Below are 26,136 nucleotides of genomic sequence, written 5' to 3'. Positions count from 1 at the left end.
CAAGTATCCGGTCAGGGCTATAGGGTTCTGTCTTATCAAGTATCCGGTCAGGGCTATAGGGTTCTGTCTTATCACAAGTATCCGGTCAGGGCTATAGGGTTCTGTCTTATCACAAGTATCCGGTCAGGGCTATAGGGTTCTGTCTTATCACAAGTATCCGGTCAGGGCTATAGGGTTCTGTCTTATCACAAGTATCCGGTCAGGGCTATAGGGTTCTGTCTTATCACAAGTATCCGGTCAGGGCTATAGGGTTCTGTCTTATCACAAGTATCCGGTCAGGGCTATAGGGTTCTGTCTTATCACAAGTATCCGGTCAGGGCTATAGGGTTCTGTCTTATCAAGTATCCGGTCAGGGCTATAGGGTTCTGTCTTATCAAGTATCCGGTCAGGGCTATAGGGTTCTGTCTTATCACAAGTATCCGGTCAGGGCTATAGGGTTCTGTCTTATCAAGTATCCGGTCAGGGCTATAGGGTTCTGTCTTATCACAAGTATCCGGTCAGGGCTATAGGGTTCTGTCTTATCACAAGTATCCGGTCAGGGCTATAGGGTTCTGTCTTATCACAAGTATCCGGTCAGGGCTCTAGGGTTCTGTCTTATCACAAGTATCCGGTCAGGGCTATAGGGTTCTGTCTTATCACAAGTATCCGGTCAGGGCTATAGGGTTCTGTCTTATCAAGTATCCGGTCAGGGCTATAGGGTTCTGTCTTATCACAAGTATCCGGTCAGGGCTATAGGGTTCTGTCTTATCACAAGTATCCGGTCAGGGCTATAGGGTTCTGTCTTATCACAAGTATCCGGTCAGGGCTATAGGGTTCTGTCTTATCACAAGTATCCGGTCAGGGCTATAGGGTTCTGTCTTATCACAAGTATCCGGTCAGGGCTATAGGGTTCTGTCTTATCACAAGTATCCGGTCAGGGCTATAGGGTTCTGTCTTATCACAAGTATCCGGTCAGGGCTATAGGGTTCTGTCTTATCACAAGTATCCGGTCAGGGCTATAGGGTTCTGTCTTATCACAAGTATCCGGTCAGGGCTATAGGGTTCTGTCTTATCACAAGTATCCGGTCAGGGCTATAGGGTTCTGTCTTATCACAAGTATCCGGTCAGGGCTATAGGGTTCTGTCTTATCACAAGTATCCGGTCAGGGCTATAGGGTTCTGTCTTATCACAAGTATCCGGTCAGGGCTATAGGGTTCTGTCTTATCAAGTATCCGGTCAGGGCTATAGGGTTCTGTCTTATCAAGTATCCGGTCAGGGCTATAGGGTTCTGTCTTATCACAAGTATCCGGTCAGGGCTATAGGGTTCTGTCTTATCAAGTATCCGGTCAGGGCTATAGGGTTCTGTCTTATCACAAGTATCCGGTCAGGGCTATAGGGTTCTGTCTTATCACAAGTATCCGGTCAGGGCTATAGGGTTCTGTCTTATCACAAGTATCCGGTCAGGGCTCTAGGGTTCTGTCTTATCACAAGTATCCGGTCAGGGCTATAGGGTTCTGTCTTATCACAAGTATCCGGTCAGGGCTATAGGGTTCTGTCTTATCAAGTATCCGGTCAGGGCTATAGGGTTCTGTCTTATCACAAGTATCCGGTCAGGGCTATAGGGTTCTGTCTTATCACAAGTATCCGGTCAGGGCTATAGGGTTCTGTCTTATCACAAGTATCCGGTCAGGGCTATAGGGTTCTGTCTTATCACAAGTATCCGGTCAGGGCTATAGGGTTCTGTCTTATCACAAGTATCCGGTCAGGGCTATAGGGTTCTGTCTTATCACAAGTATCCGGTCAGGGCTATAGGGTTCTGTCTTATCACAAGTATCCGGTCAGGGCTATAGGGTTCTGTCTTATCACAAGTATCCGGTCAGGGCTATAGGGTTCTGTCTTATCACAAGTATCCGGTCAGGGCTATAGGGTTCTGTCTTATCACAAGTATCCGGTCAGGGCTATAGGGTTCTGTCTTATCACAAGTATCCGGTCAGGGCTATAGGGTTCTGTCTTATCACAAGTATCCGGTCAGGGCTATAGGGTTCTGTCTTATCACAAGTATCCGGTCAGGGCTATAGGGTTCTGTCTTATCACAAGTATCCGGCCAGGGCTATAGGGTTCTGTCTTATCACAAGTATCCGGTCAGGGCTATAGGGTTCTGTCTTATCACAAGTATCCGGTCAGGGCTATAGGGTTCTGTCTTATCAAGTATCCGGTCAGGGCTATAGGGTTCTGTCTTATCAAGTATCCGGTCAGGGCTATAGGGCTCTGTCTTATCACAAGTATCCGGTCAGGGCTATAGGGTTCTGTCTTATCACAAGTATCCGGTCAGGGCTATAGGGTTCTGTCTTATCAAGTATCCGGTCAGGGCTATAGGGTTCTGTCTTATCAAGTATCCGGTCAGGGCTATAGGGTTCTGTCTAATCACAAGTATCCGGTCAGGGCTATAGGGTTCTGTCTTATCACAAGTATCCGGTCAGGGCTATAGGGTTCTGTCTTATCACAAGTATCCGGTCAGGGCTATATAGGGTTCTGTCTTATCAAGTATCCGGTCAGGGCTATAGGGTTCTGTCTTATCAAGTATCCGGTCACGGCTATAGGGTTCTGTCTTATCACAAGTATCCGGTCAGGGCTATAGGGTTCTGTCTTATCAAGTATCCGGTCAGGGCTATAGGGTTCTGTCTTATCAAGTATCCGGTCAGGGCTATAGGGTTCTGTCTTATCAAGTATCCGGTCAGGGCTATAGGGTTCTGTCTTATCAAGTATCCGGTCAGAGCTATAAGGTTCTGTCTTATCAAGTATCCGGTCAGGGCTATAGGGTTCTGTCTTATCACAAGTATCCGGTCAGGGCTATAGGGTTCTGTCTTATCACAAGTATCCGGTCAGGGCTATAGGGTTCTGTCTTATCACAAGTATCCGGTCAGGGCTATAGGGTTCTGTCTTATCACAAGTATCCGGTCAGGGCTATAGGGTTCTGTCTTATCACAAGTATCCGGTCAGGGCTATAGGGTTCTGTCTTATCAAGTATCCGGTCAGGGCTATAGGGTTCTGTCTTATCAAGTATCCGGTCAGGGCTATAGGGTTCTGTCTTATCAAGTATCCGGTCAGGGCTATAGGGTTCTGTCTTATCAAGTATCCGGTCAGGGCTATAGGGTTCTGTCTTATCACAAGTATCCGGTCAGGGTTATAGGGTTCTGTCTTATCACAAGTATCCGGTCAGGGCTATAGGGTTCTGTCTTATCAAGTATCCGGTCAGGGCTATAGGGTTCTGTCTTATCAAGTATCCGGTCAGGGCTATAGGGTTCTGTCTTATCAAGTATCCGGTCAGGGTTATAGGGTTCTGTCTTATCAAGTATCCGGTCAGGGCTATAGGGTTCTGTCTTATCAAGTATCCGGTCAGGGTTATAGGGTTCTGTCTTATCACAAGTATCCGGTCAGGGCTATAGGGTTCTGTCTTATCACAAGTATCCGGTCAGGGCTATAGGGTTCTGTCTTATCACAAGTATCCGGTCAGGGCTATAGGGTTCTGTCTTATCACAAGTATCCGGTCAGGGCTATAGGGTTCTGTCTTATCAAGTATCCGGTCAGGGCTATAGGGTTCTGTCTTATCACAAGTATCCGGTCAGGGCTATAGGGTTCTGTCTTATCACAAGTATCCGGTCAGGGCTATAGGGTTCTGTCTTATCACAAGTATCCGGTCAGGGCTATAGGGTTCTGTCTTATCACAAGTATCCGGTCAGGGCTATAGGGTTCTGTCTTATCACAAGTATCCGGTCAGGGCTATAGGGTTCTGTCTTATCACAAGTATCCGGTCAGGGCTATAGGGTTCTGTCTTATCAAGTATCCGGTCAGGGCTATAGGGTTCTGTCTTATCAAGTATCCGGTCACGGCTATAGGGTTCTGTCTTATCACAAGTATCCGGTCAGGGCTATAGGGTTCTGTCTTATCAAGTATCCGGTCAGGGCTATAGGGTTCTGTCTTATCAAGTATCCGGTCAGGGCTATAGGGTTCTGTCTTATCAAGTATCCGGTCAGGGCTATAGGGTTCTGTCTTATCAAGTATCCGGTCAGAGCTATAAGGTTCTGTCTTATCAAGTATCCGGTCAGGGCTATAGGGTTCTGTCTTATCACAAGTATCCGGTCAGGGCTATAGGGTTCTGTCTTATCACAAGTATCCGGTCAGGGCTATAGGGTTCTGTCTTATCACAAGTATCCGGTCAGGGCTATAGGGTTCTGTCTTATCACAAGTATCCGGTCAGGGCTATAGGGTTCTGTCTTATCACAAGTATCCGGTCAGGGCTATAGGGTTCTGTCTTATCAAGTATCCGGTCAGGGCTATAGGGTTCTGTCTTATCAAGTATCCGGTCAGGGCTATAGGGTTCTGTCTTATCACAAGTATCCGGTCAGGGCTATAGGGTTCTGTCTTATCACAAGTATCCGGTCAGGGCTATAGGGTTCTGTCTTATCAAGTATCCGGTCAGGGCTATAGGGTTCTGTCTTATCAAGTATCCGGTCAGGGCTATAGGGTTCTGTCTTATCAAGTATCCGGTCAGGGCTATAGGGTTCTGTCTTATCAAGTATCCGGTCAGGGCTATAGGGTTCTGTCTTATCAAGTATCTGGTCAGGGCTATAGGGTTCTGTCTTATCACAAGTATCCGGTCAGGGCTATAGGGTTCTGTCTTATCACAAGTATCCGGTCAGGGCTATAGGGTTCTGTCTTATCAAGTATCCGGTCAGGGCTATAGGGTTCTGTCTTATCAAGTATCCGGTCAGGGCTATAGGGTTCTGTCTTATCAAGTATCCGGTCAGGGTTATAGGGTTCTGTCTTATCAAGTATCCGGTCAGGGCTATAGGGTTCTGTCTTATCAAGTATCCGGTCAGGGTTATAGGGTTCTGTCTTATCACAAGTATCCGGTCAGGGCTATAGGGTTCTGTCTTATCACAAGTATCCGGTCAGGGCTATAGGGTTCTGTCTTATCACAAGTATCCGGTCAGGGCTATAGGGTTCTGTCTTATCACAAGTATCCGGTCAGGGCTATAGGGTTCTGTCTTATCAAGTATCCGGTCAGGGCTATAGGGTTCTGTCTTATCACAAGTATCCGGTCAGGGCTATAGGGTTCTGTCTTATCACAAGTATCCGGTCAGGGCTATAGGGTTCTGTCTTATCACAAGTATCCGGTCAGGGCTATAGGGTTCTGTCTTATCACAAGTATCCGGTCAGGGCTATAGGGTTCTGTCTTATCACAAGTATCCGGTCAGGGCTATAGGGTTCTGTCTTATCACAAGTATCCGGTCAGGGCTATAGGGTTCTGTCTTATCAAGTATCCGGTCAGGGCTATAGGGTTCTGTCTTATCAAGTATCCGGTCACGGCTATAGGGTTCTGTCTTATCACAAGTATCCGGTCAGGGCTATAGGGTTCTGTCTTATCAAGTATCCGGTCAGGGCTATAGGGTTCTGTCTTATCAAGTATCCGGTCAGGGCTATAGGGTTCTGTCTTATCAAGTATCCGGTCAGGGCTATAGGGTTCTGTCTTATCAAGTATCCGGTCAGAGCTATAAGGTTCTGTCTTATCAAGTATCCGGTCAGGGCTATAGGGTTCTGTCTTATCACAAGTATCCGGTCAGGGCTATAGGGTTCTGTCTTATCACAAGTATCCGGTCAGGGCTATAGGGTTCTGTCTTATCACAAGTATCCGGTCAGGGCTATAGGGTTCTGTCTTATCACAAGTATCCGGTCAGGGCTATAGGGTTCTGTCTTATCACAAGTATCCGGTCAGGGCTATAGGGTTCTGTCTTATCAAGTATCCGGTCAGGGCTATAGGGTTCTGTCTTATCAAGTATCCGGTCAGGGCTATAGGGTTCTGTCTTATCACAAGTATCCGGTCAGGGCTATAGGGTTCTGTCTTATCACAAGTATCCGGTCAGGGCTATAGGGTTCTGTCTTATCAAGTATCCGGTCAGGGCTATAGGGTTCTGTCTTATCAAGTATCCGGTCAGGGCTATAGGGTTCTGTCTTATCACAAGTATCCGGTCAGGGCTATAATATAGCCCTGACCGGATACTTGATAAGACAGAACCATATTATGGTTCTGTCTTATCAAGTATCCGGTCAGGGCTATAGGGTTCTGTCTTATCAAGTATCCGGTCAGGGCTATAGGGTTCTGTCTTATCAAGTATCCGGTCAGGGCTATAGGGTTCTGTCTTATCAAGTATCCGGTCAGGGTTATAGGGTTCTGTCTTATCAAGTATCCGGTCAGGGCTATAGGGTTCTGTCTTATCAAGTATCCGGTCAGGGCTATAGCGTTCTGTCTTATCAAGTATCCGGTCAGGGCTATAGGGTTCTGTCTTATCACAAGTATCCGGTCAGGGCTATAGGGTTCTGTCTTATCACAAGTATCCGGTCAGGGCTATAGGGTTCTGTCTTATCAAGTATCCGGTCAGGGCTATAGGGTTCTGTCTTATCACAAGTATCCGGTCAGGGCTATAGGGTTCTGTCTTATCAAGTATCCGGTCAGGGCTATAGGGTTCTGTCTTATCACAAGTATCCGGTCAGGGCTATAGGGTTCTGTCTTATCACAAGTATCCGGTCAGGGCTATAGGGTTCTGTCTTATCACAAGTATCCGGTCAGGGCTATAGGGTTCTGTCTTATCACAAGTATCCGGTCAGGGCTATAGGGTTCTGTCTTATCAAGTATCCGGTCAGGGCTATAGGGTTCTGTCTTATCACAAGTATCCGGTCAGGGCTATAGGGTTCTGTCTTATCACAAGTATCCGGTCAGGGCTATAGGGTTCTGTCTTATCACAAGTATCCGGTCAGGGCTATAGGGTTCTGTCTTATCACAAGTATCCGGTCAGGGCTATAGGGTTCTGTCTTATCACAAGTATCCGGTCAGGGCTATAGGGTTCTGTCTTATCACAAGTATCCGGTCAGGGCTATAGGGTTCTGTCTTATCAAGTATCCGGTCAGGGCTATAGGGTTCTGTCTTATCAAGTATCCGGTCACGGCTATAGGGTTCTGTCTTATCACAAGTATCCGGTCAGGGCTATAGGGTTCTGTCTTATCAAGTATCCGGTCAGGGCTATAGGGTTCTGTCTTATCAAGTATCCGGTCAGGGCTATAGGGTTCTGTCTTATCAAGTATCCGGTCAGGGCTATAGGGTTCTGTCTTATCAAGTATCCGGTCAGAGCTATAAGGTTCTGTCTTATCAAGTATCCGGTCAGGGCTATAGGGTTCTGTCTTATCACAAGTATCCGGTCAGGGCTATAGGGTTCTGTCTTATCACAAGTATCCGGTCAGGGCTATAGGGTTCTGTCTTATCACAAGTATCCGGTCAGGGCTATAGGGTTCTGTCTTATCACAAGTATCCGGTCAGGGCTATAGGGTTCTGTCTTATCACAAGTATCCGGTCAGGGCTATAGGGTTCTGTCTTATCAAGTATCCGGTCAGGGCTATAGGGTTCTGTCTTATCAAGTATCCGGTCAGGGCTATAGGGTTCTGTCTTATCACAAGTATCCGGTCAGGGCTATAGGGTTCTGTCTTATCACAAGTATCCGGTCAGGGCTATAGGGTTCTGTCTTATCAAGTATCCGGTCAGGGCTATAGGGTTCTGTCTTATCAAGTATCCGGTCAGGGCTATAGGGTTCTGTCTTATCACAAGTATCCGGTCAGGGCTATAATATAGCCCTGACCGGATACTTGATAAGACAGAACCATATTATGGTTCTGTCTTATCAAGTATCCGGTCAGGGCTATAGGGTTCTGTCTTATCAAGTATCCGGTCAGGGCTATAGGGTTCTGTCTTATCAAGTATCCGGTCAGGGCTATAGGGTTCTGTCTTATCAAGTATCCGGTCAGGGTTATAGGGTTCTGTCTTATCAAGTATCCGGTCAGGGCTATAGAGTTCTGTCTTATCAAGTATCCGGTCAGGGCTATAGCGTTCTGTCTTATCAAGTATCCGGTCAGGGCTATAGGGTTCTGTCTTATCACAAGTATCCGGTCAGGGCTATAGGGTTCTGTCTTATCACAAGTATCCGGTCAGGGCTATAGGGTTCTGTCTTATCAAGTATCCGGTCAGGGCTATAGGGTTCTGTCTTATCACAAGTATCCGGTCAGGGCTATAGGGTTCTGTCTTATCAAGTATCCGGTCAGGGCTATAGGGTTCTGTCTTATCACAAGTATCCGGTCAGGGCTATAGGGTTCTGTCTTATCAAGTATCCGGTCAGGGCTATAGGGTTCTGTCTTATCAAGTATCCGGTCAGGGCTATAGGGTTCTGTCTTATCACAAGTATCCGGTCAGGGCTATAGGGTTCTGTCTTATCACAAGTATCCGGTCAGGGCTATAGGGTTCTGTCTTATCACAAGTATCCGGTCAGGGCTATAGGGTTCTGTCTTATCACAAGTATCCGGTCAGGGCTATAGGGTTCTGTCTTATCACAAGTATCCGGTCAGGGCTATAGGGTTCTGTCTTATCACAAGTATCCGGTCAGGGCTATAGGGTTCTGTCTTATCACAAGTATCCGGTCAGGGCTATAGGGTTCTGTCTTATCACAAGTATCCGGTCAGGGCTATAGGGTTCTGTCTTATCAAGTATCCGGTCAGGGCTATAGGGTTCTGTCTTATCAAGTATCCGGTCAGGGCTATAGGGTTCTGTCTTATCACAAGTATCCGGTCAGGGCTATAATATAGCCCTGACCGGATACTTGATAAGACAGAACCATATGGTTCTGTCTTATCAAGTATCCGGTCAGGGCTATAGGGTTCTGTCTTATCAAGTATCCGGTCAGGGCTATAGGGTTCTGTCTTATCAAGTATCCGGTCAGGGCTATAGGGTTCTGTCTTATCACAAGTATCCGGTCAGGGCTATAGGGTTCTGTCTTATCACAAGTATCCGGTCAGGGCTATAGGGTTCTGTCTTATCACAAGTATCCGGTCAGGGCTATAGGGTTCTGTCTTATCAAGTTTCCGGTCAGGGCTATAGGGTTCTGTCTTATCACAAGTATCCGGTCAGGGCTATAGGGTTCTGTCTTATCAAGTATCCGGTCAGGGCTATAGGGTTCTGTCTTATCAAGTATCCGGTCAGGGCTATAGGGTTCTGTCTTATCACAAGTATCCGGTCAGGGCTATAGGGTTCTGTCTTATCAAGTATCCGGTCAGGGCTATAGGGTTCTGTCTTATCACAAGTATCCGGTCAGGGCTATAGGGTTCTGTCTTATCAAGTATCCGGTCAGGGCTATAGGGTTCTGTCTTATCACAAGTATCCGGTCAGGGCTATAGGGTTCTGTCTTATCACAAGTATCCGGTCAGGGCTATAGGGTTCTGTCTTATCAAGTATCCGGTCAGGGCTATAGGGTTCTGTCTTATCACAAGTATCCGGTCAGGGCTATAGGGTTCTGTCTTATCACAAGTATCCGGTCAGGGCTATAGGGTTCTGTCTTATCAAGTATCCGGTCAGGGCTATAGGGTTCTGTCTTATCAAGTATCCGGTCAGGGCTATAGGGTTCTGTCTTATCACAAGTATCCGGTCAGGGCTATAGGGTTCTGTCTTATCACAAGTATCCGGTCAGGGCTATAGGGTTCTGTCTTATCAAGTATCCGGTCAGGGCTATAGGGTTCTGTCTCATCACAAGTATCCGGTCAGGGCTATAGGGTTCTGTCTTATCACAAGTATCCGGTCAGGGCTATAGGGTTCTGTCTTATCAAGTATCCGGTCAGAGCTATAGGGTTCTGTCTTATCAAGTATCCGGTCAGGGCTATAGGGTTCTGTCTTATCACAAGTATCCGGTGAGGGCTATAGGGTTCTGTCTTATCACAAGTATCCGGTCAGGGCTATAGGGTTCTGTCTTATCAAGTATCCGGTCAGGGCTATAGGGTTCTGTCTTATCACAAGTATCCGGTCAGGGCTATAGGGTTCTGTCTTATCACAAGTATCCGGTCAGGGCTATAAGGTTCTGTCTTATCAAGTATCCGGTCAGGGCTATAGGGTTCTGTCTTATCAAGTATCCGGTCAGGGCTTTAGGGTTCTGTCTTATCACAAGTATCCGGTCAGGGCTATAATATAGCCCTGACCGGATACTTGATAAGACAGAACCATATTATGGTTCTGTCTTATCAAGTATCCGGTCAGGGCTATAGGGTTCTGTCTTATCAAGTATCCGGTCAGGGCTATAGGGTTCTGTCTTATCACAAGTATCCGGTCAGGGCTATAGGGTTCTGTCTTATCAAGTATCCGGTCAGGGCTATAGGGTTCTGTCTTATCAAGTATCCGGTCAGGGCTATAGGGTTCTGTCTTATCAAGTATCCGGTCAGGGCTATAGGGTTCGGTCTTATCACAAGTATCCGGTCAGGGCTATAGGGTTCTGTCTTATCAAGTATCCGGTCAGGGCTATAGGGTTCTGTCTTATCAAGTATCCGGTCAGGGCTATAGGGTTCTGTCTTATCACAAGTATCCGTTCAGGGCTATAGGGTTCTGTCTTATCAAGTATCCGGTCAGGGCTATAGGGTTCTGTCTTATCAAGTATCCGGTCGCGACCCCTCAGAGGGTCCCACATTTATTTTGGGGGGGGGGTCCCCAAATTATTTTCAAAAGAATATATATATTATATTTATTATTATTATTTATTTTTTGCAACTGAATGACTGGAAAATGGAAATTTAGAGATTACATAGTACACATAGTGCATGCATACACTTTCCTTAATGATTATATCTGGTTTCAGTATTTATTTATGATGTTATTGTAGCGGTCAATTTGTATTGGTGGTGGGGAGGGGGCGGGTCAGGGGTCGCAAGAGCGGTTTCGGGGGTCCCCAGCCAAAAACATTGAGAACCCCTGCTGTACTTAAGTACAATTTTGAGGTATTTATGCTTTACTTCGAGTAATTCCAATTTCCAACACTTTTACTTCTACTCCACTAAACATCTCAGAGGCAAATATTATTTGTACTCCATTACGTTTATTTGACTATAGTTACTTTGTAGGTTTTGATTAATATTACAAAACATACATTAATCACTTCAGCCTTATGTACATTTCGGCCATTTGAACATTGCCGATCTCTGCATTGTGATTTTGCAGATCTGCTATTTTCAAAATATTTTTGAAACATATTTTGTGAAACGGGACATTCTCCATAATGAGTATAGCCTACTTTTACTTTTGTACTTTACTGTAAGTATATTTTAATACCAATACTTTTGCATAGTTCTACATTACAGTATTGATACTTTTACTTAAGTAAGATGTGAAGTACGTTTTCCCACAACGAAAATGTCCCACACAATAATGCATCTTATTTTGGACCCATGCACCGACACTTCCATATCTGATTATGCTGCACCGATTGGGTTTTAACTGAAGCAGGCCAGATAGAGACAGAAGGAGGTTATAAAAACAGATTAAAATTAAATCTATTAATGGAATAGTTTTTAGGTAAATTAAAGCGCCCTGGTAAAAGAAGGCGAATGTTGTGACACCAAACTGTCAAAGATGTCACACTGTCATATTTCCTGTCTCTGACATTAGAGTGTGCATGTGTGTGTATGTGTGTGCGTGCGTGTGCGGGTGTGTGTGAGTGTGAGTTTGCGTGCCGTGTGCGTGTGTTCGCGTGCGCGTGCATGCGTGTGCGTGGTGGGGATGTGTGTATGCTTGCGTGAGTGTGTATGCTTCAAACAAATGTAATCGCCTCTCGGAATGGCTGCTCCCTGCTACACCGAACCACCAACATTAACCCTGAACCACTGACACCGAACCACCGACATTGACCCTGAACCACTGACACCGAACCACCAACATTGACCCTGAACCACTGACACTGAACCACCGACATTGACACCGACCTGCCATACATTGGTTAGACATATACCAATAGTCCTACAGTCAGTAGTCAGACAAACCTGTGCTGCGGGTTAAAAATCACCCGTGCCGCAGGTTAAAAATCCCCAGTGCTGCTTGTTACAAATCACCCGTGCTGCGGATTAAAAATCACTCATGCTGCACGCTATGTTTCACCAGTTTCAATTGGAACGGGCCTCCACCCTCAGGGGGGCCTCCGAGCTATGACTGACCGCCAGACGTCATTCAACCCCCCACCACCCTTGGCCGATTTCCTGTTAATAACCTGGGTAAAATGTGCAGCATTGGGTACAATTGGAGACACTTTATTGTGAAGGGAAGACAGGATGAGGAGAGGTGTTGTTGCTTCGTAATTGTCGAGAGTAATGGCTGCGAGCGATATTGAACAGTCAAAACTATGTATCAATACGCCTGTATCAACAGAATAATTATGTCATAGGTATATGGGGGCCTCATTTGGTCATGAAACAGGCCTCCAGATTCCTAAGGCCGCCCCTGGTCTGACTGTTGGTATGTCTAACTAAACACATGCACCTGATAGAAGGAGTGTAGATAGGAACGGGGTGCGTATACTTTCCCGACATGTCAATAGTCCGACATGTGGAAAACGACCGGATTAAGGTTGGCGACCGTGCGTTAAGGTTGGTGACTGTGCGTTAAGGTTGGCAACCGGATTAAGGTTGGCGAACATGCGCTGCTCCGTCCTTGCCGTTATTGTTAGGTTATAGGGTTTGAGGTAGATTGTCGTTGTCGGAACTAAGGAACTAAGGAACCAGATACTTTTTCTCCGGAAAACCGGCGGAGAAACTTTGCAGTGTGCAGGGACCTTAAGTTGATAAAGTGCTTGTTATCTGTTGCACTCTGTCTCCGTTCCTTCCCCGAATCACATAGCACGCATATTTATTCATGTCTCTTTTTATCATTTTCATTTGTTTTCATTTAATTTCAATGCATTTTTGTGCTATATGATTTGGGGGAAGGAACGGAGACAGAGTGCAACAGATAACAAGCACTTTATCCACTTACTCGGCACCTCTCTAGGATATCTTGTTCCTATCTACACTCCTTCTATCAGCTCAACCCTGTATTCCCACTTATCTTTCTCTGTGTTCCTGCTGTGTGAAACACTGAAGGAGAGCTTCACCTGCTGGTTCCCAAACTTTCCAGCCCGTGACCCAAAACATAAATTCGATATTCCCCTGGGACCCAGTGAAAATCGCAGATCTACAAGCTCACAGAGCTTGTAGGCTATTTTCATAACTTCTTAAATATCTGTTTTATTCATGGAATTTCGAGATTATTAGTCCCCGGACCACTGGTTGAGAACCACTGACCTAAAGGGAAGAAACAAGCCTTTGCGTGCACATTCTTGCAGGCACGATGACACTTGAACCTTCGTGTCCTCCTCTCTGCCCTCTCTGCTGTCCACAGGTATCGCCGTGGACAAGAATGGCCTGATGTACTTTGTGGACGCCACCATGATCCGCAAGGTGGACCAGAACGGCATCATCTCCACGCTGCTGGGGGCCAACGACCTGACCGCCGTCAGGCCCCTGAGCTGCGACTCCAGCATGGACGTCAGCCAGGTATACTGTGTGGAGCGAGCTGGTTATTAGAACTGACTCCAATTGTTAGTTAACTCCATTGACCGCAGCGTTGATTTCGTCAACTAATACTATGACGAAAGATTTCTACCTTTTTTCACTGACGAAAACTAAATGGAAACTAAATGAAAACTCACCTACCGTATGGATGACTAAAACTAAGACTAAATATATTGACAATTTTGTCAACCAATAATTTAGGAAGGGACTAGTGGACAAGAGATCCAGTATAAGTAAGTGACACAAGTCATTTTATTTTACACTTGGTTGCATGCTGAAAATAGACAATCTACAAGCTCACAACGTGTCGCAGCACGGTTCAAATATGAATGACTCTTAACACGAAGCCCGCCAGACCCGTAGTACCCGTAGGGTTAAATTAGTACCCTAGCCCGCAAGACCCATAGGCTACGTTATCCAGGGTTTATATTCTTTAATGCGGGTCGCATCGTTAGCTGCCGTTTGTTAGCATAACAGTCAAAGTGGGACAGTAGCCGCAGCCATTTTGAAGATGCGCATGCATCCACTTGCACTCTATGGGCTGCTTTCAATGGCCTGTATCTCCAAATCGGCGCAATGAATGTCGTTTCTGGTGAAAACAAGGTTTTTCAACGGCCGACAGCAGGCGCTGTGATACTCGCGGTCGGGTTTTTCCACCACCGACCAACTGGTCAAGACACCACACACAGCATTTTGTCATTGTAACATCAGTTTACGGATATTTGGCTCTTCAAAATAAGGGTTGCGCGCGATAAAACCTTGGCAGAGAATTAATCCTGGCGGGCAGACGGTTAAATAGACGATGATCACAATAGCTATAGCCGATTCTCGCTAACTGTTGTCGGGGGACCGGAAATGGAAGAGGTTGTTTTCCAAGTGTAATAGAACGCTGACTACGGTGGCAGTAGCCGACAGTGCCAGGGTTTTAGTGGAGGCAATGAGTTGTAACTGAGAAAAAAAACCGATAACTAGCTGAAACTGTATTGTGTGTTTACAAAACTAACTTAAAACAAACTGTAATTATAGACAAGATGCCCTTAGTTTTAGTTGTTCTCGTTACCAACATTAACGGAATATAATTTATAATCTAACGTCACTGATATATCTGTGTTATCTTCCCGCTAGGTGCGCCTGGAATGGCCCACGGACTTGGCGGTGAATCCCATTGATAACTCCCTGTATGTGCTGGAGAACAATGTCATCCTACGCATTACCGAGAACCACCAGGTCTGTGTCCAACGCTACAAACCCCTTAACCCATGAAGACCTGAGACCAAATGTCTGTTAAATCCTATAAAACTCTGAAAAACCTATGTTTCTATATCAGTGGTGCTCAAACCTTTTCATGTCAAGAACCCCTAGAATTAGATGTAATTGGCCGCTGACCTCCATCTCAAAATATTTTGTTCCAGGGACCCCACAGAAGCAAAGATTTGAGTAAAAAAAAAACGTTCACTGGGAATGAATATACAGTATATATTCAAAGATTTGCACACGTTTTCACGATTTTTGAAAAAAATAGCAGATCTACAAGTGTGTGGCATGGCACCGACTGCCACCATGAGCTTGTAGATCTGCTAATTTTCAATAGCTACTGTAAATAGCAAATAGCTAAAGTTTAAAATAATGGTTGAAGTGGTTAAAACCCTAAGGTGACACAGATGCGTTCCAGGTCTTAATCGGTTAGGGTGGAAACTCATTTCCAGCTGGTTTTTGACAAGGTTTAGTCCCAATTAGAGCTCTCTCGTTTTTAATACCGGTGTCATTGTGGCTTTATTATTTTTCTCTGGGGATTTTCCCGCGGCACCCCATCATGCTCAAAGGCTTTGGCCCGGTGGTAACACTGCTGCTTAATTAGCGCCATCGGAACATTTCAGTGTCAGTTAAATGTTATAAAGACTTATTACGGGGACCTGTTATTATTCTCATTTCCCAGCTATTATATTTCTTATTCTCGGACTCTGAATAGATTGGAGTACATTTGCATGATTCACAGTTAAGAAAAAAAGAAATAAGAAAACCATTATTATAGCTGGCTAGAAGAGGGTGTGTGCATGCGTGCGTGCGTGCGTGCGTGCGTGCGTGCGTGCGTGCGTGCGTGCGTGCGTGCGCACTTTTTTTTTTGTCTGTCAGCCACTCTACATTTGACCGTGTGTGTTTGTCCGTCCGAGCACGTCAGCTGATCGCAATGCAAAGATGCAACCAATTGCACTGGTGACGCACACACACACACACACACACACACACACACACACACACACACACGCACACACACATGCACACACAATTCTGGAGGTATTTGTACTTTACGTGAGTATTTCCAATTCCCAGTACTTTTACTTCTACTCCACTACATTTCAGAGGCAAATATTGTACTTTTACTCCACTACATTTATTTGAAAATAATAATAATAATTATTTGATTGTTATTACAAAACATACATTAACCACTTCAGCCCACATATACATTTACATCGGCTATGTTCAAAAGTTTCTATACGTGTTGATTTGCATCCATGTATCCGTCCATGTCTTTTTCTGTTCAACAAAAATATTGAAACACAAACGTTTTTTATACAATTGAAAACTTGAAATGGGACAATTAGTCCCATTCTGCACTGTGAGTAGCCTACTTTTACTTTTGGTACTTTAAGCACACGATGATGCCAACACTTTTTGCACTTTTTACTCAAGAACATATTCCGGACTGCCGGACTTTTTTTTTTACTTGTAACGGAGCAGTTCTACATTGCAGTATATTGATTATATATCAGTAACATTATGAAGTACATCTTTGTGATGAGTACGGTATATATGCCAGTCTAACCACAGATCCAACACAGGGGTAAGGGGTTGACACTATAGCAGGTCAATAACACAGGGGTAAGGGGTTGACACTATAGCAGGTCAATAAAACACTAAGGGGTTGACACTATAGCAGGTAAATACAATGCTGTGCCATGTGGAGTTTGCTTTGGAGTTGCCCAAACTGCAAGTGCACATTTGAGTAAGGAGTTTGCTATAAACACAACACGAGATATACTGTATAGCTAGATAGTTTATAGGCTATAAACACTATTCCCGGTCGGTGGACTTCAAACTAAGATCTTTTTTTCTTTTTGTATTATTATAAATATTATTCTCTGGTATTGGTATTCGGTATCGGTATCGGTATCGGCTAACTAAGAAATGGTGGTATCGGGATCGGATCGGAAACGAGACATCCCTATTGAAAATTACATTTGGAATGGCATTCCCCTATTTATGTAAAAACATCTGAGTTCTAGCTCCTCCACCGTACCGTTCCCAGGTGAGCATCATGGCGGGTCGTCCCATGCACTGCCAGGTGCCAGGCATCGACTACAGCCTCAGCAAGCTGGCCATCCATGCCGCCCTGGAGAGCGCCACGGCCATCGCGCTGTCGCACGCCGGGATCCTTTACATCGCCGAGACGGACGAGAAAAAGATCAACCGCGTCAGACAGGTAGGTCGTGCACTACGATTACACTACGATTTGGCTTCCCCGGTTCCTTTATAAAAGTGGTTTCCAACCATTTTCATATGAAGGCCCATTATTTACTTGGTATTTGAGCCACGGACCACCGTTTGATGACATTTAGCCTCAGACTCAGACCCAAAACTAAAGAATATTTTGTTATCGTTGACACACAATTCCATGCTGTTGGCAAACATTGATCAAAATAACAATTCTTCTACATTCTGTAATTGTGTAGACTTTTAAATTAAGTAATGCAGATGTTTAACAATAATGTAACTCTTGAGAGTGTAACTCTTGAGACTGTAAAATGAGACTTGTAAAATGGTTGCCAACTCTCCATAATTTAGCTGGGAACCACCCCGGACCACTGGTTGAAAACCACTGCTTTCTAATGACGACTGTTGTCGATAGTCTGGTGTCATAGATTGTTGGCAAGCAAAACTGACATTGCAGCTGTTGAGGGAGACGGCTGCCGGGCGTTTTTTTATTGGGTGAAATCGGACCTTGTGTTAGGGAGGTTGGCCGTTTTTTTATTGGGTGAAATCGGACCTTGTGTTAGGGAGGTTGGCCGGCGTCCTCCTCACACACTAGGATTATAACGATAATAATAACGTATTATTTATATAGCACCGTTTCAAAAACAAGTTTACAAAGAGCTTCACAAATAACAACAATAAAAATACAATAACAATAAAAAAAAAGCATAAACAGTACAACATTTCATTCCAAGTCTGTGAATGTCCTCGAGGAGTCCACCCCGTAGCCCAGACTTTTACCCCATTGAACATCTCTTCTAGAGAGATCTGAAAATGGCTGTGCACTGACGCAACCTGATGCAGCTTGAAAAGATCTGAAAAGAATGAGAGAAACTGCCCTAAAATGCATGTGCCAAGTTGTAGCATCATACTGCAACAGCAAGTGAAAAAGAAAAGAAGTCCACTATGACTCCCTGGCACAGATTCATAATCCACAGATCGGGTACAGGCTTTAGTTCCGACATACTATTGGTCCGAGTGTCAGGCGGATATGTTGATCTGACCCCCATGCCAAAGTGCCAGCACTCGCCCAGCAGTCTGTCGCCACTCAGGCAGGTGCGTGCACGTGACCTTGGTCGCTTCTCGGTCTCAGGCATTTTACTGGTTTGGTATAATTCATGGAAACTTTTTTTTTTTTTTAAATGCTTTGAAAATATAATAATTAAAAACAAAATCTAGGAAACCAAAAAAAAAAATGGACCCATAAAATGTGCCCGCAACCCACAAATGTGCCCCGACACAGTGTTTGGGGAAACTGTGGTATATAGAATATAAAAAAATCACACCCGTGTGAAGTGAGGGGCGCTCTTATTATCATCTTACAACATTGAGGAGGGAATTCGGTATAGCTTGGAGCAGCTATATTAAAGTTTAACTCATGTTGCTATGATTAGGTGATGTCATGATGATGTAAGACATTAAATTCTCTTTATTGTTAATGGGATTTAATGTTTGTGTTAGGGACAAAATTTCTCTTCATTGTCAATGGCGTTTTTAAAACAAACATTGAACTAAAAACAAACATTAAACCCTCAAAAACACCTCCAAAGAGCTCACGGTGGCACAGTCGGTAGTGCTGTGGCCTCACAGCTAGAAGGTCCTGGGTTTGATTCCCACTGGGGACGCTGTGGGCGCTCGGGGCGTGTTCTCTCCTCCGCATCATCAGTGCCCTTACCCTATAGGTAGGGTTGGCGAAAGGGCCTTTCTGTGTGGAGTTTGCATGTTCTCCCCGTGTATCACAAACAACATGCAGTAATCCTGGTCTCTAAACTATACCTCCCCCTGGCCAGCCAAGGTACTGGTTGGAATAACGCGCTACGTCCGTCCGGGGAAACTCCCCCCAGTCAGGTGAATAGAAGCGGCTTGGACTCCTCATACAGTGAAGGAAGCATGAGGTCAGTCCACTGCCCCCCACCCCCTCCCCCCAGGTTGGCAGAGGTAGTGTAGCGCCCAGGATTACATTAGATAATTGACATGGTGAAAAAAATGGGTTGCAAAATCATGGAATAAAAACAAAGAAACAAAACAAAGAGCTCTTATGATCTTTTCTCCGTGCACAGGTGAGCACCAGTGGCGAGATCTCCCTGCTGGCTGGCGCCGCCTCCGACTGCGACTGCAAGAACGACGTCAACTGCAACTGCTTCTACGGCGACGACGGCTACGCCACCGACGCCGGCCTCAACTCGCCCGCCTCGCTCGCCACGTCGCCCGACGGCACGCTGTTCGTTGCCGACCTCAACAACATACGCATCCGGGCGGTCCGCGCCAACCGGCCCGCGCCCGCCACCGCTGGCTCCGCCCTCTCCGGGGCAGTGGGGGCAGCAGCGGGGCAGTACGAGGTTTGTTTGATTGATTGATTTGATTGATTGATTGATTGATTGATTGATTGCTTGATTGATTGATTGATTGAATAGTTTATTGCAGTGGTTTTCAACCTTTTTCATATCAAGGCCCATTTGTCATTTGAGCCACGGACCACCATTGGATGACATTTAGCCTCTCAGTCCGAAAGGATATTTGTGACTAAATTTGAATGAGGGACTGCCATTGAATTTTTTTGAATTTTCGTTTTTTCATGTCATATGAAAGCAGGGAATCATAGCTTCAAATTGACATATTGGTTGTTCAGTTTGACCCACCACCGTCTTGCAGAAAACAACGAGTTGAGAAAACAGGCTAGAAAGTTTCACTTCTGTGGTCTCTAACATTACACCTAACTACATGTTTAAGCATTTATTTCATATTTACATGTCGATTTCAGCTCTGACACTTATTTCAGACATGCTCTAGTATGTGAAGAGTCTGCCTGTGCTATAAACTCATTTAAAAAAAAAAAAAAAGATTTTCTCCTCTGGTGAAAAGCTGGAATTTGCGCGATGGCAGTCTCTCAGTCAAATCTGGTCACATTTTGTTATCGTTGGATATTGTGTAGACTTCTTGTAAATTAACCGTAATGTAGATGTTTACCAAAAATGTAAAGCGTAACATAAAACTAAATGGACCCGTCTGTCAAGAGTTAAATATTTGTAAGGGTCCATTTGGTTACCAACTTTCCATCATTTAGCTGGGGACCAACAGAAACCACCTCTAGGACCACGTCCTCGGACCCACGCACAAAAGGCCTCTGCCCGGGCTCTGGACAGGGCCCATGGTCCATATATGGAGCTGGCCTGTTCTGACATCACAACACTCCATATGTGGGCATGCCTGACACAGAACTCCATATATGGGAATAAAGGGACACAGAGAGACAGATACAGAAGTCTCCATATATGGGCATAAAAGGGACACAGACAGACGGGTGGAACGGGTACTCTGACACGGGTACAACATGTATTGCATAGCCGGGTGGGGCATGAACCTCCAACTTCCATCGGCACCAGTCTAGTATGCAATCAATTCATAGACATGACATGAAGAGTAACAACAAAAATCGATGTCATCAATGAGAAAAACAAAAATCAATATGATTACAGGGAAAAAAAAGAACACTGTATGTACAGAGTGGGAAAAAAGGAAAGAGGGGGGGGGGGGTTGATCACCTAATTAAAGGACCCACAAAATGTGTTCTGTCAATTTCTGTAGGCCTAATTGATAGCAATACTATCACTACTAATACTAATAATAAGTATTTTTTTGTGTGAACTATGTACATTCATATACGCTGGTGATTTACAGTAGCAGTGATGATGATTGATTGTACTTTACGTGACTACCGGTATTTCCGATTTCCAGTACTTTTATTCTACTCCACTACATCTCAGAGCAAATAACATACACAACATATACATTAACCACTTCAGCCCATTTTGGCCATTTGAAAATAGCCGATCTACAAGCTCACAATAGATCGGGTATTTTCAAAAGAGTTGTATACATTATTTGAAACTTTTAAATGAGACATTCTGCACTTTAAGTACATTTTGATGCCTATGGTCGTGGTTCTCAAACCTTTTCATGTCAAAAGGAGCCCAAATGTTATTATGTATTTGGCCGCCGACCCCCATCTGAAAATATGTTGTTCCAGGGACCCACTGTGAAAGAATATGAAGAATATTTAATTTAAATATATATATATATATATATATGGCATATATATAGATATATATGCCATATATATATATATATATATATATATATATATATGGCATATATATATATATATATGGCATATATATATATATATGGCATATATATATATATATATGGCATATATATATATATATATATATATATATATATATATATATATATATATATGGCATATATGGCATATATATATATATATGCCATATATATATATATGGCATATATATATATATATATATATATATATATATATATATATGGCATATATATATATATATATATATATATATATGGCATATATGGCATATATATATATATATATGGCATCTGCCACTTGAATTTAGGTGACTTGAGTGATTGACATCAAAAGGGCCTGTCAGCTCAAACCCACAATGCAATATTTGGTTTTCAAGAGTGTTGCTGTGCAAAAACGTCGGTAGCATTGCAAATTAAATACCAAAAACCCTACGTATTCCATTTCTCCCGCTCTATTTCCCAATCCAAGTGCATTTGTCTTATTATTATTATTATTATGTAACGACAGCGCCGCTATTCCAAAGCCCCCCTCAGGTACATATTTAAACTGTTTTCAACAACGGCATAATATGTTTTTTCCAGTGGGTAGATCATGTTGAGCTGGTCATTATCAAAGTATAGCTCTCAAGTCCAAATAGGTGAGGGCACGCCTGATGTAAGTGATATGCATTTTTGCAAGGTGGCGTCTCCACGCGAGCAGGAGCTCTACGTGTTCAACGGGGACGGTCAGCACGTGCAGACGGTCAGCCTGGTGACGGGCGAGCCGCTCTACAACTTCACCTACGGCCCCGACGGCGAGCTGAGCTCGCTGGCCGACAACTGCAACAACACCGTGAAGGTACCGAAAAGAAAACCAGTGTTGATTTCCTTCGACTAATATAATACTATGACAGGAAAAATGATCGTCGACTGCCTTTTTCCCCCACTGAGGTATCGATACCTTTTACTTAAGTGAAGACAATTGAGTACTTTTTTTCCCCCAACCACTGAAGGTGAGGAGGGAGAGCGCCGCGGGGGGCCAGGGAGGAGGAGGAGGAGGAGGTGGAGGAGGGGGTCTACTGCGTCTCGTGCTGCTGCCGGAGAACCAGGTGGTGGCGCTGGGACTGGACCTGGGCGGGGGGCTGCGCAGCGTTTCGGCCCTGGGCCGCGACGTGGCCCTGATGGCATACAGCGGCAGCACGGGCCTCCTGGCCGCCAAGGCAGAGGAGACCGGCTGGACCACCTTCTACCAGTGAGTGTGATGAACGATGATGATACCACCACCAGCTAAAGGCAGTGTTGGGTCAGCTACACAACACTGGTTTTAATTATTTATTTGATGTTTTTTTCCAGTAAGAATTGAGGCTCGAATACCTGCACGTATAGTGGAATAAGTGGAATAAGCCAATAGGCCTATTAAAGTTAATTAATAGGCCTATTATCTGCAGTGTTGGGCAAGTTAAGCTACATGTAGCTGACCCAACACTGCAAAACAGTGAATCATAGCTAATTAATTAACTTTAAAAACATAAAATAAATAACATAGCAGTCTCCGAATGCTATATAGCCTGGAACTCCCGAGCTATATATAGCAGTAAGCTATATATGTTTAGATTATTTCGATTTATATTAGGATAAATTTGCAGTACATTTTGCAGTAAAAATAATTGCAGCAGGCCTACATTTTGCAGTACATTTTGGATGCCAGTACTTTTACTCAAGTAGGCTACATTTTTATTTCCGGACTTTTACTTGTAACCGCATTACAGTTGTTTATTAAAGTTTGTACACCTCTGTCCTCTCTCTCTCTCTCTCTCTCTCTCTCTCTCTCTCTCATCCCCACAGGTATGACAGCGAAGGCCGGCTGACCAACGTGACGTACCCCACGGGCACGGTGACCAGTCTGCACCGCGAGATCGAGCGCTCCATCAACGTGGACATCGAGAGCTCCAGCCGAGACGACGACGTCACCGTCATCACCAACCTGTCGTCCGTGGAAGCCTCGTACACCGTCGTGCAAGGTACAGATCGCCGCCGTGTATTTTTTTCCAAAATGATTGACTGCGGCTATATAGCAGTGGTTCCCAAACGTTTTAGCCCTGTGACCCAAAAGTGAGATTAAGACGTTTGCCCCAGGACCCAAACTAGTGAAAATGATATGCGTTTTGGTCAATTTAGGTGAAAAAAGTGGATTGTCAGATATAATTCTGCTCCCCGTCCTCTTTATTTCAACATGTAAAACGACAACATTTTGCCCCTCCGGGCTTTCTCAAGTTACATGCGTATGGCCTTGAAATCCTAGGTGAGAATCAAGGTTGATTAATAATGCTTTTATTATGGTCCCATTTATTTAAAGATTGATGATAGAGTGGTAGGGTATGCTGTGGGAGGGGCGTGGCTACCACCCCCGCTCTCGTTGTACACATGGGTTTTTGAGTAAGACCCTCTGGTCCCAAACTAATAGCATTCATTTCCGGTTGTATTTCGGTCCGGGATATATAGAATGTATAATTATATTTGTATATATTTGAAATCACTCCAAAATCGACTTAATTTACTGCCTTGTAGAGTCTATGGGCATGGCGCTGTCCATTCATTTCTTTACGGTTTTCTAAACAGACTGTATCAAATATGAGGACTGACTGTGGTTCTCCATAGAGAAAAACGTCCGCGACCCAGGCGATGATCGAGTGACGCCAGGACTTCGGTACTCTATTATATCCAATAGCCAGGCCCTGAACACACCCCTGCCATTGGGGAAACATTTCCTGTAACAGAGCACTGACTATATCCTCAACATCTTGGAACGATCTCCAAAATTCTATAAAACAAAGCTCCCTGCCATCTTTGGTCAGTTCAAAGGAATGCTCCAAAACATTGCTCCTGTTTGAATTGAGTTATTTTTGTTTTGATTGACTGGCTTTTTATCCTAAAAGTTCCTTTGTAATTCACCCTGATGTGTGTAATGGAAAATTACAAATCAAAACAAAACGCATCCATTACTAATGGATGTGTTTTGTTTTGATTTGTAATTTTGTATTGTATTGTATTATAACCTCGGCTACAGTTGAAAATGAGGGCTTGCCCTCAATTGAGTATAAATAAGGGTGATGGTATTCCCCATTGCCCTTACCTCCACCTCTGCGAGAATACCAATAGAGGTGGTTCTAAAAGACTAGAACCATCATAAATACAATCCCCCCCAAATCCCCATCAAAGAACACAATAAAGTATATCATTATATACACAAAAAGCTGAATATTGTAGAGAATGAACAGAATCGATTGCTCCTCGAAAAACTACAGCCATGACCTTAGAGAATGACACCTTTCACGTCCACCTCACCACCAGTGGTGAGATATCGCCCCCTGGTGTTCTTGTGGAAGATAACACCAGATTGTTTTTAGGACAGCATCCTGAGATAGTTGTGAGAAGAGGGTGACCAGATGTTCCCCCTTTGCCTGGGACAGTCCCTCGTTTCCAAGACTTTTCAGGCGTCCTACAAATTGAGACTATGTCCCATATAAAATAGTGACTGGCAGGCATCTGTGTTCAAATGCCCTAAATAGTTAGTCCCCTAATAGTTGGCCTTAAAGCACTCTCATTGTTTCTTTTCCAGCAAGATGTGTTTTTAAGCCTGTTAAAATAACATGAGAAATATCCCCTATAGGCTATTAAAGTCAGCCATACCATGACCAAATTTAAATTTTTTAAAACATAACGTGAGATGCCAGAGCGGTTTAATAAGAGAATGAAGCAGTATTAGGCATATGGTTGAATATGACATCAAGACATTTATAGCCCGTCCCACTTGTCCCACACAAGTGTTGCTTCTGTCCTGTCCCTCAAATGAACAGTTTGGATCTGGTCACCCTCACCCTACTCTCCCTTGTTGAAGTAACCCCCGCTTTATGCATAGTTTTATTGGCGTGATAAAATAACGCATACCATTAAACCCTGCATGTCTGGGGAGGATTAGATATCGGCAAACTTGCAGTATGTAGAAATAGATACAGCATTACATACAGCAAATATCATATTGAATGGGCTTACATTGAATTTAACCCATTTTAGACCAGAGGACGATTCTACAAATGTATTCTAAATCATGACATTTTTCTGAAAAACCTATGTTTCTATATTAGTGGTTCTCAAATTATTTCATGTCAAGGACCTCCAGAAATTTTATGAAATTGGCTGCCGACCTCCATCTGAAAATATGTTGTTCCAGGGACCCCCCAAAAGCAAGGGTTTGAGTTAAAAACATTAGCTCTGAAAGAATATGTATATTCAAAGATTTGCACCACATTTTCAGGATAAAATAAAAATAGCAGACTTACAAGCACTTACAAGCTTGTAGATCTGCTATTTTTCAATAGCTAAAGTATAACATGCTTAAAACACCAAAAGGGGTTCCCGCCCAGAATGGGTTAAAGATGGAGTGCCGTGAATTGTAGATTGGCATGTCATATGAAAGCACGGAATCATAGCTTCATTGGCGAACATTGACGTATTGGCGAACATTGACGTATTGACGAACATTGACGTATTGGCGAACATTGATACTGCATGTACACTTGTTTGAAAAGAATCTTCCTCCCTATATAATAATAACTGATGATCATGTTTTAGGGTGGAAAAGAATCACGGCACTCCATCTTTAAGCATAATCTTCACATGGTGTTGTGTGTTAACTTCAATCCCTTCCCTGCCTACACCATGCACTTTGTGTAGAATCACTCTATACATAGCCTCACGCATTTGAATATTATTACTGCCTCAAATTCATTAACTTGTGTTCAGTGAATCCTCCTCATCCCCAAGCTCTCTCTCTCTCTCTCTCTCTCTCTCTCTCTCTCTCTTACTTAAGTACAACAGTATAATTTTTAGGTATTTGGTAAGTATACATTTCGATGCCAATACTACTTTAATCAAGTACATTTTGAGTTCCGAAGTAAAACACTTTTCCACCATTGCGCCCAAGTAGCCTCCATCCAGTTCCCATGATCCCTAAGCTTATTCTGCCTGTTTAGAGAACACGAAGGTAGGAGAATAATTGGCTCC

At 44.1% G+C, this 26,136-nt stretch overlaps 1 protein-coding gene across 1 annotated transcript in view; it reads left to right on the top strand.

The window, feature by feature from the left end:
- tenm2a (teneurin transmembrane protein 2a) overlaps nt 1-26,136 on the top strand; it is a 333,595-nt gene that overhangs the window by 285,230 nt on the left and 22,229 nt on the right. The window contains exons 23-29 of the mRNA XM_079496709.1: nt 13,262-13,416; nt 14,560-14,661; nt 16,745-16,918; nt 19,029-19,307; nt 21,773-21,931; nt 22,086-22,324; nt 22,918-23,093. Of these exons, the coding sequence (XP_079352835.1) occupies nt 13,262-13,416; nt 14,560-14,661; nt 16,745-16,918; nt 19,029-19,307; nt 21,773-21,931; nt 22,086-22,324; nt 22,918-23,093 (1,284 nt within the window). The remainder of the gene's footprint in view (nt 1-13,261; nt 13,417-14,559; nt 14,662-16,744; nt 16,919-19,028; nt 19,308-21,772; nt 21,932-22,085; nt 22,325-22,917; nt 23,094-26,136) is intronic.

This window comes from Electrona antarctica (genome assembly GCF_951216825.1).
Source record: "Electrona antarctica genome assembly, chromosome: 1".
Lineage (NCBI taxonomy): Eukaryota > Metazoa > Chordata > Actinopteri > Myctophiformes > Myctophidae > Electrona > Electrona antarctica.
Note: the sequence above shows the minus strand (reverse complement) of the source record. Positions and strands in the feature narration are given on the sequence as shown.